The 13,659-nt window shown below is 41.0% G+C and overlaps 1 protein-coding gene across 2 annotated transcripts; it reads left to right on the top strand.

The window, feature by feature from the left end:
* Positions 1 to 228: 228 nt before the first annotated feature.
* CD5L (CD5 molecule like) lies at positions 229 to 11,494 on the top strand. Of its 2 annotated transcripts, XM_062193675.1 has the most exons (6): positions 229 to 376; positions 2,641 to 2,667; positions 6,335 to 6,658; positions 8,840 to 9,181; positions 9,676 to 9,996; positions 11,143 to 11,494. In XM_062193675.1, exons 1-6 carry the CDS (start codon positions 349 to 351, stop codon positions 11,145 to 11,147), a joined length of 1,047 nt encoding a protein of 348 aa, XP_062049659.1. In that variant the 5' UTR covers positions 229 to 348; the 3' UTR covers positions 11,148 to 11,494. The 2 variants fall into 2 exon arrangements, with proteins under 2 accessions (XP_062049659.1, XP_062049660.1); XM_062193676.1 differs by lacking the exon at positions 2,641 to 2,667.
* The last annotated feature ends 2,165 nt before the right edge of the window (positions 11,495 to 13,659 follow it).

Here is a 13,659-nt window from a genome sequence, read left to right as displayed (position 1 = left end):
CTATTTCCCTGTTTAGACAGTGAAGAGGACAAAGAATAGATGGAGCCAGGTTTATAGCAGAATCAAGTCATGACAGCCTGTTGTGGTTATTTCGGGTTTTCTTTTTCAGCTTCTTCCTTCCAGTTCTGGCCACTCTGCTTCCTCTGGAACATGCTGAATTCAGCAAGTCTAGCTCTATTAGTTCTATCCCCTCGGTCCATTTTAGATCATCTGATAATGCTTCCGCTGAGCATGGGAGTTGCCTTTCTTCTTTCTCATATACTAGCCAGTAGCCGAAACTGAATATTTCTTCTTGAGGACCTCTTTCCAGCCTTACGTTGCTGTTCATCGTCTTCATCAGCCTGGGCTATGGCCCTGCTGTTCTCCTTGACTCTTGGTGAGTTTCTTTGCTTCTGCTAGTTTAGGCTTCAGAGTTTTCTGGAACTTAGTTAGGCAGAAACTTCTCCCTGCCCATCCAACACAGATTTGGGTATTTTTCAAGAATGGGCTTCTTACTCCCTCCTACATCTGGAAACTTTTCTAAACTCTAAAAAGCCACTTAATCCATACTCAATTTAATCCACTTTGGTTCCTAGTTTTTTTCCTATTTCCATATATTTGTATTGACAGACTTATGATAATTTATTTAATTTCCCTCTTCACACAACTTTTACTAAATGTACCATTAAAAATAACACAAACTTATGGATCCAAAACAGTGGCAGGCAGAGCAAGGAAAGGAAGTAGAGCTACAAGGCAATCAGTTTTCATGGTTATCCATTTTCCTCTAAAAATCTGTCCAAATAATGCTTCTATAATTTTTCCCAGCTGTTGTGTGCTTTTTTCTTTTTGCCTAGATTAAACTAGAGAATAACCTAATTATTTTGGAGATTTTGAAACCAAAAAGAGACCTGGATTTCAATCTGATTCTTTGGTATTTGAAAGTTGTCTGATTTAGGTCACCATAATTCTCTGAAATCTTGGTCTCTCATCTATGAAGAGATTATAACCATCAGAGGTTTGCTAGAGTTTCTACAAGATAACTAATATCGGACATCTAACTAACTGTGTTGTCTAAATTCCTACCATAACCTAGTACATCTGTGTTTAATGTCTTGATTATGACATTGTCTTGACATATGACATATGTCTTAATTATTAAAGCCCACATATATCTTTCAGTATTGGGCACTTCTGTGTTCTCTGTAAGGTGTTGGCCATATCTTGAACATCTCTAGATCCCATATAACACCTTACCTTCATGATTGTATAATTGAGTCTCCCAGGCTCATCTGAAGGACCATGTCTCATGAAGCCTTCCTGGTCTGTGTCACCTGTAATTATCCAACCTACAGCAGAGCTTCCAAATCATTTACTGCCTGCATCACCTTGCACCTGCATCTGAGGCTTGGAACTTTCATCTTTTTTTCACATGCATACATATATTGTGTTCTTTAATATGCATGTGGTTGGTTATTCAATAATTCATGTATGTGTGATGTAACATTGAGTTTTAGACAGTTGAAAACAAGGTATCACAGAGTCTAAAGTGACTATATTATGAAGATGAGGGGCATAGAAATATTACAAGTGATTTGGAAAATACTCTGGCATAAAACACTGGAATACTTAGATCTATATCTAAAGTTCTAAACTGGAGGTCCAAGGATATACGCTTCTTCAGAAAGATCTGTCAGATGAAGGTGGTAGGCAGATCTTGCAGTTGAACATGCCTAGAGTTCAGGAACTGCCACTGATCATGGGGTTCAGGACTCTCTAAAGAACCAGGAGGTAGCCTAATAGAGCAATACAATCACAATACAATACAATGGAGGAAAATCCCATATTCTGAAGATGTGCTGGTGCTTAAATCTGGAGGTTTAGAAGTCAGTTCAGAGCAGCTTTCTGACTATTGATCTAAACCAGGTGTCAGCAGACTATATAGCCTGACAGATAAGAATTGCTTTTACACTTTTAAATGGAAAGATCAAAAGAAAAATAATATTTTATAGCACATTAAAATTACATTAAATGTAAATTTCAGAGTCTATATATAAAGGTTAATTGGAACACAGCCTTGTCTATTTGTCTATATGTATATGACTGTTCTCATGCCACAATGGCAGAATTGAGCAGTTGCCAAAGGTACCATACATCCCACAAAACCTAAAATATTTACTATCTGGTCCTGTACAAAACAAGTCTAGATGAATTGCGAGTGAACATAGGTGAATCTTGACACTTTCTTCTACTCCCTGTCTCCCCCACGCCTTTTTTATCTCCCCCACCAGTGCATCTTCCCAGTGACCCCCAGCATTCTCTTATCCAAAAGGCTGCATAACCAATCTATTACTTTAGGCAGTAATAACCAATCTAATTGTCTAGCTTAAAAAAATTTATGCTTGGGGTTGAGTCACTATCACATAGAAAGTGAACATGCTGAACAAGTTAACTATGGCAGAATTGGCCTCTGGTTCTTAGCCACTATCACTGTATTCTTTAAGGACAGTCATCCCAAGAGAATATGGTCCCAACAGGACTGAACTTGGAGGCTCTGTATCTGTGTACAAAATTTCGCAAGGGATATCCAGAGATTTCCATTCTTTGAACAAAATCTTGGACATTGAATCCATGACCTCACTCACTTTCTTCTTTCTCCAGCTATTTTCACCGGACCTGGCCTCTCAGGTAAGATGATTTGGGATTCCTAAGAGGGAGACAAACTTCCTTTCTACTTTTCTTTTTTTTTTATTAAACTTTTATTTAATGAATATAAATTTCCAAAGTATAGCTTATGGGTTACAATGGCTTCCCCCTCCCAAAACTTCCCTCCCACCCACAACCCTCCCCTTTCCCGCTCCTTCTCCCCTTCCAATCGCATCATGATTCATTTTCAATTCTCTTTATATACAGAAGATCAGTTTAGTATATATTAGGTAACGATTTCAACAGCTTGCCCCCATATAGCAACACAAAGTGAAAAAAAAATACTGTTGGAGTACTAGTTATAGCATTAAATAAGAGTGTACAGCACATTAAAGACAGAGATCCTACATAATATTTTTTAAAAAATTAATTAATTTTCTATGCCATTTCCAATTAACACCAGGTTTTTTCACTTAACCCCACCCCACAGTCTTGTGTGGGCAGATTTCCTTTTCCAGAACTCACGGAGGCTTAGGATGGTTTATCCTGCCAGAGGATAGGGGACCTGTTCCCCCTTGAACTAGTGTTACCCAAGAAATACAACCAGCTTCCAAATAGCAGAAAGCTTCATTTCAAGCCCAGAATGCACTTCACTCCATTGTAGTAATTCATCTGGCACATAAACTTGCCCTTTTGGACTCTAGAATATTCAAGTTGCCTTGCCAGCCTTAATGGCAGCTTTGTTAGAATTAGAAATGTATTTGTCCCTGTAGAGTGCCAGTGGAATTTGTCTCTCCTGGCTATCTCTTGGGCAGTGCATCATTTGTATACCTTAGGAGAGTCTAGGAGATATGATGCCATGGTGGTCCAAACTCAAGGAGTTAGTGGTTTCTTTTACAATATCTCTCCAGGTTGCATCATCACTTAATGCTGTAGGCTGCATGGAGAGGGGGCATCTAAAAACTCTGCTATTGGTATGGAGGTTCCTATATCTTAAGGAATCTGATTTTTAATAAATAATTTATTTTTAAATTTCACGTTAACATAATACTTGCAAATATTTAATGGGTATAATGCAGTTTTTCAACATATATTCATATCTTAAAATGGCCATACCTGGTAACTACTCTTTCTATTCCCTATCTTTGTTTATGTTTAGAGTTTACTAGTTCCTCTCTCTAGTGCTTTACATGGGATTTTACACATCATTGTAAGTCATAGTCACCCCTATTGTGCTACAAAACTCCAGAACCTATTACATTCACCTTACTGTGTTTTAGTGCTCTTTATCCAACTTGCCCCTTCCCCCTCTCCTCACCCTTCCCAGCTTCCTGTAATCTGGTTCTTTAAAGAGTGCTGCTTCTAGATCTCTCTATAACCTCCCCACCGGAGGATGTTGCTCTTCCACCCTTCTTTCCCTGGGTCTTCCCCTCAAGCCCATTGATGAAGGCAGCTAAAGTCCTGCCTAGGACACAGCCATCCTGAGGAGAGGCTCTACTCTCTGCCTTTCAAATCTTTCCTGAGCCCTTCTATAACTTCAAACTAAATTTATTTTCTCTCTCTCTCTCTCTCTCTCTCTCTCTCTCTCTCTTTCTCTTGCTTATTTCATCTTTCCCAGGAACTTTTCAAGTCTTCCTCTCAGAAAATGAAAATTCATCAAAAGTGAGAATTCTATAATCCAAAATGAAATAAAATATCCTGTTTGTGATCCTGATAGCTTAGTATTCCTGGAGTACGCAATGATGCTAATCCAAACTCTAACCTTGCATCCAATGTCCCAAAACCTATGCCTAGGCAACTCCTCTTAACTTATATTTGTACTTAGATATATCAACATGAGCACAACCTTGCAAAAATTGAAACTTTTCTTAGTTTTTATGGTTAAATTTTAATTCCTATCTCTAGCTCTCATTCTTTATATTGTTTCCCTCAAAAAAATGAAGAGAGAAAAGCAAATCAGCAAAACAAGCATAATCTTCCCTTTTTGATTAAAATCAACCAGATTAATGTTTTCTCACTCAGTTCTTCACTGATCCCAAGTTCTAGGGAATTGAGACAGAGTTGATGCTAAACAGGCAGTGGGAAATGTTGTCCTCAAGAGTCATATTTAATCCATATAGCTATCTGGGACATCCATGTGGCCCATACTAGTCTCTTCTTAAGATGTTCATATCCCAAAAGACCATAGACTACCAGTTCAAATAGTTCCTTTCCTGGTATACCAGATCTCTCTCAACTAACTATCCCATGGCATGACCAATTCACCCTTTTCTGTATTGCTCTGTGTCTGCAATAGACTTGGTAGGATTGCCTCAAGTTCTCTAAATAAAAGCTCCTTGAGAACACAAGTCATGTCCTGCTTGTCAGCATTCTCTAGTTCATGAAAATAGAGCATGTGAAACGTAGTATGTTCTCAACAAGTGTTTGTTGTCTAGTGTGCTCTTCCTGATTTTCCTATACAGCCATCTCTCCTCTACTTCTATGTCTTGGTAGAAGGAAGGTAAACTCTCATTGTATTTTCCTTCTCCAGAGTTCTAGTCAGAAAATAAATTCAAGTTCTTGAGTCCTCAGAATTTACACAGAGTCTCTGTGGTCCTCTCTTTTATGCTTATCCCCTAGAATCCTCTGTAAAACTGTTGGGATTCTGAGACTTTGAAGCTCTGATTATTTCCTTACCCAGTGCTTTCTGTATGTCTTCTAAGCTGGGTGCTTGTACAGGGTATCATTTCATGAAAGAGCAAGGATGGGTGGAAGTGGGTCACTGATAATGAAATAATGCTCAGCTCAATTATAAATTCTGCCTCAATCTGGCTACCATGGAGAAAAATGGAATCATTAAGGAAAAGATAAAAGAAAATAACAGATATCTTCTTACTTATGTTCTGGAGTGGCACTTCCACTATGGGATAATGTGACCCCAGAAACACTGTTTCCATGTGGGTCTTCTTCTTCATTTGTGAACTAATGGGGTAGACATGGGTCTTTCTGATTCTAAATACCAGAGAGTCCGAACATGCTGCTGGATCCTCAACCAACCCTTTTCACTTAATCTTCAAATTGAAAACACCAGGAGGAGCCGGCACTGTGGCATAGAGTGTAAAGCCACTGCCTGCAGTGTTGGCATCCCATAGGAGCACTGGTTAGATTCCTGGCAGCTCTACTTCTGATCCAGCTCTCTGCTATGGCCTGGGGAAGCAGTAGAGGATGGCCCAAGTCTTTGGGCCCCTGCACCCGTGTGAGAGACCAGGAAGAGGCTCCTGGCTCCTGGCTTCTGATCAGCGCAGCTCCAGCCATTGTGGCCATCTAGGGAGTGAACCAGCAGATGGAAGATCTCCCCCTCCCCCTCCCCTTCTGCCTCTCCCTCTCCCTCTTCTTCTCCTTCTCCCTCTATCTCTCCCTCTCCTTTTCTCTCTGTGTAACTCCGCTTTCAAATACATAAATAAATCTTGTAAAAAAGACACCAGAACTCATGATTATGTATCTTGAAGAGGGGTTCTTGGTGGTATACAATTTTGAGTTTAGGAGAATCAGAACTAGAAATGCTGTCCTGATGTTCCTCTCCCTCCCCTTCCCTTCTGACCTCTCCTTTTTAAGTGCCCACCTATCCACATCCTCTGTGAGTGGTAGAAGTCTCAAATTGACTGATTACATGCCTGAGCACCCCCTGGGCTCTTCTCACATGTCCAGCTAATATTCTATCTCTTTGCAGAGTCTTCACCCAGGGTGCGGCTGGTGGGAGGCCCCCATCGCTGCGAAGGGAGGGTAGAGGTAGAGCGCATGGGCCACTGGGGAACTGTGTGTGACGACGGCTGGGACATGAAGGACGTGAACGTACTGTGCCGGGAGCTGGGGTGTGGAGCAGCCAAAGGAACTCCCAGTGGATCTGTATTTAAGCCATCAGCAGGAAATGAGCAAAAGGTCCTCATCCAATTGGTCAATTGTATTGGAATGGAAGAGATGCTGTCTCAGTGTGAATATGATGAAGATGTTTTTGACTGCTCACACAAAGAGGATGCCGGGGCATCATGTGAGAGTGAGTATGTCAGGGTTCAAGGACCATATATTAGCTGCCCATACCCACATGGTCTATCTTGTTGGTCTTTATGCCTCACCGTGGCCAGTTCACTGGCCCCTCCATCCCTCACATCTCATATTTTCTCAATTTTGAGCACTGGAGATAAATAATATCCACACCTGGAATTATGACTCCTATTTAAAGGAGCTAATGGCTGGCACCGCGGCTCACTAGGCTAATCCTCCGCCTTGCGGCACCGGCACACTGGGTTCTAGTCCCGGTTGGGGCGCTGGATTCTGTCCCGGTTGCCCCTCTTCCAAGCCAGCTCTCTGCTGTGGCCAGGGAGTGCAGTGGCGGATGGCCCAAGTGCTTGGGCCTGCACCCCATGGGAGAAGCACCTGGCTCCTGCCATCAGATCAGCGCGGTGCGCCGGACGCAGTGTGCCAGCTGTGGCGGCCATTGGAGGGTGAACCAACGGCAAAGGAAGACCTTTTTCTCTGTCTCTTGCTATCACTGTCCACTCTGCCTGTCAAAAAATTAAAAAAAAAAAAGGAGCTAATATTTTCTCTTAGTTTCAACCTATATGAGAACCGGTGTCTCTCATTTAACACATACACAAACATGCAAAGATCCAGGAGCCACTAAACATTTGTTGATTAATGTATCTTGTTCTGAAGCTGGTGGTAGAGTTAAGAGAGAAGAAATGAGCTCCCAAAGTGATGTTTTTCATGGTTTCCGTCTTCAAGGAGTCTACCATCTAGAGAGGTAGTCAGGAGTTACTCATAGGAAACCAAAGTAACCTTATTAGATGATAAATAAATTGACAGACAAATCTGTATTCCAGCCCCTCCTTCCCTTCTGATATTTGCCTTCCATATATTAGTAATCTCTCCCTCCATGTATGTTTTCTCCTCCATTAGACTATGACTTTTCTGAGATCTCCTTTTTCTTTGTCTTCTCACACAGAATTTGCTAACCAAGAAACAATCACTTCTTGCCCCAAAGATGAAGTCTTATTTCTATTTCTTAGATTGAGAGTTGGAACACTAGTTTTGGTAGAGATGCTTGATTGATAATACCAATGATAAACCAAAAAGTTTTTTGCATATCCTGTGTGCTGCTACAATCTTTAAAATTGGGGCATAGGTATTTAGCCCAGAGGTTAATATAACAGCTAAGATGCCCAAATCCCACAGCAGAATATTTGAGTTCTTATACCCAGCTCCGGCTTCTGCTCCGGCCTTCAGCTTCCTGCTAAAGGGGAAAAGTGGAAGCTAAGAGGCAGCCATGCTGACTCAATTAATTGATTTCTCAATTAATTGGTTTCTCAATCCACTTGGAAGACCTGGATTGATTTCCCAGATCCCAAGTTTGGTTCAGCCCACTCCCAGACATCATGGGTGTTCAGGGAGTAAACCAGTGAATTGGAATTCTCTCCCTCTCTCTCTGACTTGCAAAAATGATTTTTTAATCCATACACTACCACTGACTGCTTCTTGTGAGGACAAAATGAGAAGTAGAATGTGAAAATAATTTGAAAAACTAACATTCACTTCATTCATTCACACACTCTTCTTTTGAGGTTTGATTTTTCATTTACTTCTAATTCATTGGTTTAGGTATTATTTATTTTACAATTTTTATTGGTACGTAATATTTGTACCTTTTATGGGGTTCAGTGCAATATTTCAACAGATGTATATAGTGTATATATAGTGTAAAATGATAAATCAGATTATCACCCTAATTAGCATGTCCCTTTTTATATTTCTTTATGTTTGGAGCCTATGGGAGCACCTCCCAATTCTTCACACAGTGTATGATACATTATTGTGAGCTATAGTCAACCCACTAGAACTTACTACTTCTATTTAATTATTTTGGCATCTAACTTCCCACTATCTCCTGCCTTTCCCACCTCATAATAATCATTAACCCAAGACCAAATTGACATTATTTTCTACTCTGACATGTGAGAGAGAACATGTAACATTAGTCTTTTTATATCTGTCTTACTTAATTTAACATAAAGACCTCCAGTTCTTCATTCTTCAAGCAAGTTTCTATTGGGTGGTGTTAAGCATGTGAATCTATGCTGTCCTTAACACCAAGAACTGACAGATGTGTGCACAGGGCCCCATCTTCTGAGAAGATCATGTTCTTGTGTGGAGAAGACATTTACTCCTTCTTTCTTCCCAGATCCAGACAGCCCCTCCTCTCCAGTCCCAGAAAGTGTAAGGCTGGTTGAAGGCCCTGGGCGCTGCAAGGGACGAGTGGAGATACAGCATCAGGGGCAATGGAGCACTGTGTGCAAAAAAGGCTGGAACCTCAAGGCTGCAAAGGTGGTGTGCCGGCAGCTGGGATGTGGGAAAGCCATACTGACACAAAGATCTTGCAGCGAATCTACCCAGGGCCAAGGACCAATCTGGCAGAGCCAGATATCTTGCTCAGGACAAGAAGTAACCCTTCAGGAATGCCATTCTGGGCCTTGGGAGAATAACAACTGTACCCATGCTGAGGATACGTGGGTGGAATGTGAAGGTAACGTCTATAAATCCAGAGCCTTCAATTTACTTAGATGGAATTTCCACTCCAACAACGTTACGGGGAACTACTCATCTGTCACAGAACTGTTGCAAGCGATTTAAGTGTACTGTTCATTAATTCTCTTGTTTTTAAATTGATTTGATATATGCTTTTGTGTGTGAGAATGCTTTAAATAATAAGAACTACATTAATATTAACTGATATTATAATTACATTCTGTATTATATAGCATATTATTCCATGTGCCTGTTGAGCTCTTCAATTTTTTTTAACCAGTAGACAGTCACTCATAAATATTACATTTATAAAAGAGATGAGTCAGTGCTAAGTCCATGATAGAAAAATGGACCTGGTTCACAGAGTTTGAACCACGGAGTTTGAACTTTCTCTAAGAGAGCTTCTTAGTTTGGATGAGGATGCAAATGATCTCATGTTTTTTCTCTTTTTGTTCTTGTCTACAACCCTTACCTTCTTTTTTAACCCTGCAGATGCCTTTGACTTGAAGCTCGTAGGAAGTGACAGCCACTGCTCTGGGAGGCTGGAGGTGCTACACAAGGGTGTATGGGGCTCTGTGTGTGATGATGGATGGGGAGAAAAGGAGGACCAGGTAGTATGCAAGCAACTGGGCTGTGGAAAACCTCTCTCTCCATCCTTGAAAGAACGGAAAATCTATGGCCCTGGAGTTGGCCTCATTTGGCTGGATGATATCCGCTGTTCAGGGAAGGAACAGTCTCTGGAGCAGTGCCGGCATAGATTTTGGGGATATCATGACTGCACTCATGAGGAAGATGTGGCTGTGATCTGCTCGGGTAAGTCCTGTACATGGAGCTCATGAGGGTAATGGAGAGAGGGGAGGTGGTAGAGGTGGACTCTGAAGAACAGGCTGCCATAGGGCAGGCTATAGTCATTACCTGCTCCATGCATACTTCTAGGGACATGTCAGGGAAATTCTAGGATATTAGTAGAGGGGAGGGGAGAGGTAGGAGGGAGGATGACATCAGGAATTCAACAATAAAGCATACAGTTATTACAAGTGAGAACAAGAAGAATTTTAAGCATTATTTCTTCAATATCCTGATATCAAACATGAAAGAAGTTTTTTTTTTTAAACAAGCAACATTCCAAAATCATAAAAAAAAAATTTCAAATAATCTAGCAGAAAGGTAATGACTATTCTTTACTCTTAACCTAAGGGTTAGTAGAGAACCAAGGGATTAGAGGATCCCAACCTTTAAGCCCCAAATTTAACCTATGGAACAGAGTCTCACCTCATTCCATTTGTTATCACTCCATCATTCCCCAGATTTTAAATTAATCTGGGGATGGGCCTATGGTTGAGAGCTCTTTGCCAATTTCCACAAGTGTGTTACTATGAAAGTCAGGATATCAGCCCTGAGAAGAATCCCTGTGCCAGCTTGGGCCAGGAAATGCACTTGCAGCACCTTGGTGGCTGACTCAAGAGAGCCATAGATCTGCCGCCCAGTTGTATCAAAGGTTGGGAGTTGACTGTGCATGGCTACTTGGCTGAACAACTAACTCTGGAACTAAGTGAAAACTGATAGTTGACCAAGGAATATAGGAGGCAGAAACTGATGGGTTTAGTGACAGAAGGTTTGACTCCTGCTACTGTTACTTTGAAATTGTATGAACTTAATCACTTAACTGTTGTGAACCCAATGTCCCATTTACCATAAAGATTTTTGTGATTGTGTGAGGATATAACATGTTAATGTACATGAATCCTATTTGGAACTCACATGGGAGTTGGTTAAGTAAGTCCCTGGGAAATTGCTCAAATTCTGATCTGGCTTATCTAGTGTGGGACATCTGTGTAGGTTAGCTTTCTTTCCCACACTTGACTCCAATCATCTTCCTTAGCCGATCAGAGCTTGAACATGATATTCCTTTTTCTGGCCCATCAACTCCTTCACTGCGTTTTCCTTCTCTTTTTACAGACTAGTATCCTGGCCTCCTTGCTGCTTGGCCTTGGCCACCAACTGGCCCTTGCATGATGCCTACTTGTTCTCCTGGGCCCTGGTTACCCTAGTGCTGCCCCTGGGTCTCAGGCCTTAGCCACCACTCCCTCGACACAGTTACCTTGGGATGTGGAGAAGATGAGCTTTCAGTTGCCTCTTGCTCTTCACGCACCACTTGGAGTTGGTTCTGCCCTTTCCTGCTTCCTGGAGTCCTCAGGTCTGTCACTGAGACCAGAAGTGCATGTCATTGCTAAGGCAAGCTCTATATCTGTAAACAAAGAAATAAAGCAACAACAACAAAAAACACGAGAAAGTAAACGTGGGTAGACAATGTCATGGGTCTTGGGGGAGAAACAGTTTTTTTGAACTTTTTCTTCTCATATCAAATACCACTGCAGTGCTGTGCGATTTCTTGTTTAAAGTGAACCATCCTTTCAGTAGCAGAGCAGTGTCCTGTAATCCTGGACTTTTTCATGACACTTATAATGGATGTTTCACCCTCTGAATACTCCAAGATACCATTGTTGTCCATCCTTACACGGCATGCCAACATGATTGGCATTTAACGTGAAGAATCTCAGAAATGCATTTTATTTTATCCAAAGAATGATGTGTTGGTTACTGGGAAAATTCAGAAAACACACAGAAGGAGGCTGGGGAGGTTTCTCATGTCAACCAGGAAATGCCATTTTCATTTTATCAACTGAAACTTTGGGGCCTATAAGGCTGAGGCAAGACAGAGTGATAACCAAGGAGACAATCAAGACTTCATTGTAAAAACCAAAAACTTTAAGCTCTGAGGCTAAGTTGATTCTTACGACTACATTTATAGTGTCTAATAAGTTAGATATCAGTCACAAAAGTTGCCTTTCTGTGTGATGTGCTCTTTCTGCTGATAGAGAAGCAGATGTGTCCACTTCTCTGTGGTGGCACTTTAGGTGGGACTAGGAGGCAGAACCTGCCAGAAAATACAGCCATATGTGTACTCTCTCCTCTGGATGCGCGACTCTCTCCCTGTCATTTCCTATTAACCTGAAGTCAATTTTGCTGGTCTTTCACTTCTGACTGACATATGTCTAGTAATCCAACTCTGATGCTATGCCTTTTTAATCTGGTATCAGTTTTGCCTTCCTTCTAATGGGTGTGTTTTGTGTTTCTAACCCAGAATCACATGTGTCTTTGGTCCCTAATTCTGTCAGAACAATCCACCAACAGTTTCATCAGGACAGTAAGTGGGAGAAAGGGTACAGTGTAATAGGAGGAAGGCGGGAGAGATAAAGCCCAACACTCGACTGGCAGTCAGGAAGAAAAGCTGTGATTCCTTAAGTCACTACCTGTCACAGAGTGTACATTCTTATAGCACTAGGTTATAACAGGGTTATGTGAAGACACTGAAGAAAGAAAAGGTACCCAACATTGCTGAAAGGATGGAATAAGAAGGTCCCCTGAAAAACTGAATCCCCAAGGAAGTGGATGGAACCGACACTATTCACAGCCAAGTACTTGTTCACTGATTAATTTCAGAGTGTGCACATCATATTTGTTCTGCGTTACTCAGAAAAGAAATATGAGAGGTAATCTAACATGACACTGGAGTGAGTTTCTACTTCTCGGCCAACTGTTCCATTGTAGCTTAAATTGCTGAATGAATATTTAACAGCTGACATGGGCAAACAAGAATAGATTAGAAAAGAGAAGAAGCCTTAAGAGATGTTTAGGATCTACTCTGATACTTTACATTTGTCTGATTAGTTCTCACAGGTCTTCCCAACTTTCCTAATGATCTTATTCCTCCAACCCATGGTGCCTGGAAACTAGAGGCACAGTGAAGTGACTTCAGTCATTTAAAAGCTCTTTCATGTTTAGTAGAGCAGAACAGTGTTGAAATTTCACAAAGGGAACTGTGGTTTCTCTGTAATTAATTACACATTAAAATTTATTTTGTAAAACTTCCACCTAGTAAGACTCCTGAGAACAAGTCAAATAGAAGTAGAAGCTCTTGGAAGAGACAGGGTTAATATCACACTGAAAATGAGATGTGACAGTAGCCTAAGACTAATAAGACAACAAGTCTATTAAGAATTTGTCATTGAAGGAGGAAATTAAGAAGCAAAAAGACAAAAGTTTACACTCACCTACTGCTTTCCTCCTCCACACTTTCATTCTAGCCCCATGGTTGGATAGAAGTAGAAGCCAAATGTAAATAGTTGAAAAGGGAATAGAACATGGGGAAGAGATCTAAAGTTGCAATAATTAACTGGATGTGATGATGGCACGTTAAACTCCTCCGCTGCAGAAATTTGCAGCTGATTGTTACTTTCCAGACCCACATTATGCTGCTACCAAAATAATTTGAGTTGTTGATCATTGGACTTGGATTGGAATTGCGTTAGTAGCTTTCCTGAATCTCTGTCTCTGTCTTACAGATAGCTGATCATAGGAATCCACAACCTTTGCAATTGTGTGAACAAATTCCTTATAATACATTATGTACAA

Source organism: Lepus europaeus, chromosome 5 (genome assembly GCF_033115175.1).
Source record: "Lepus europaeus isolate LE1 chromosome 5, mLepTim1.pri, whole genome shotgun sequence".
Lineage (NCBI taxonomy): Eukaryota > Metazoa > Chordata > Mammalia > Lagomorpha > Leporidae > Lepus > Lepus europaeus.
This window is presented reverse-complemented; position numbering and strand designations above follow the sequence as displayed.

Bases quoted from the DNA above. Each gene is read 5' to 3' on its own strand.
- CD5L (XM_062193675.1), top strand. From the start codon at position 349: ATGGCCCTGCTGTTCTCCTTGACTCTTG. The intron at 2,668-6,334 runs GTAAGATGATTT...ATCTCTTTGCAG, and splicing joins CACCGGACCTGGCCTCTCAG to AGTCTTCACCCAGGGTGCGG. The intron at 9,182-9,675 runs GTAACGTCTATA...TTAACCCTGCAG, and splicing joins TACGTGGGTGGAATGTGAAG to ATGCCTTTGACTTGAAGCTC.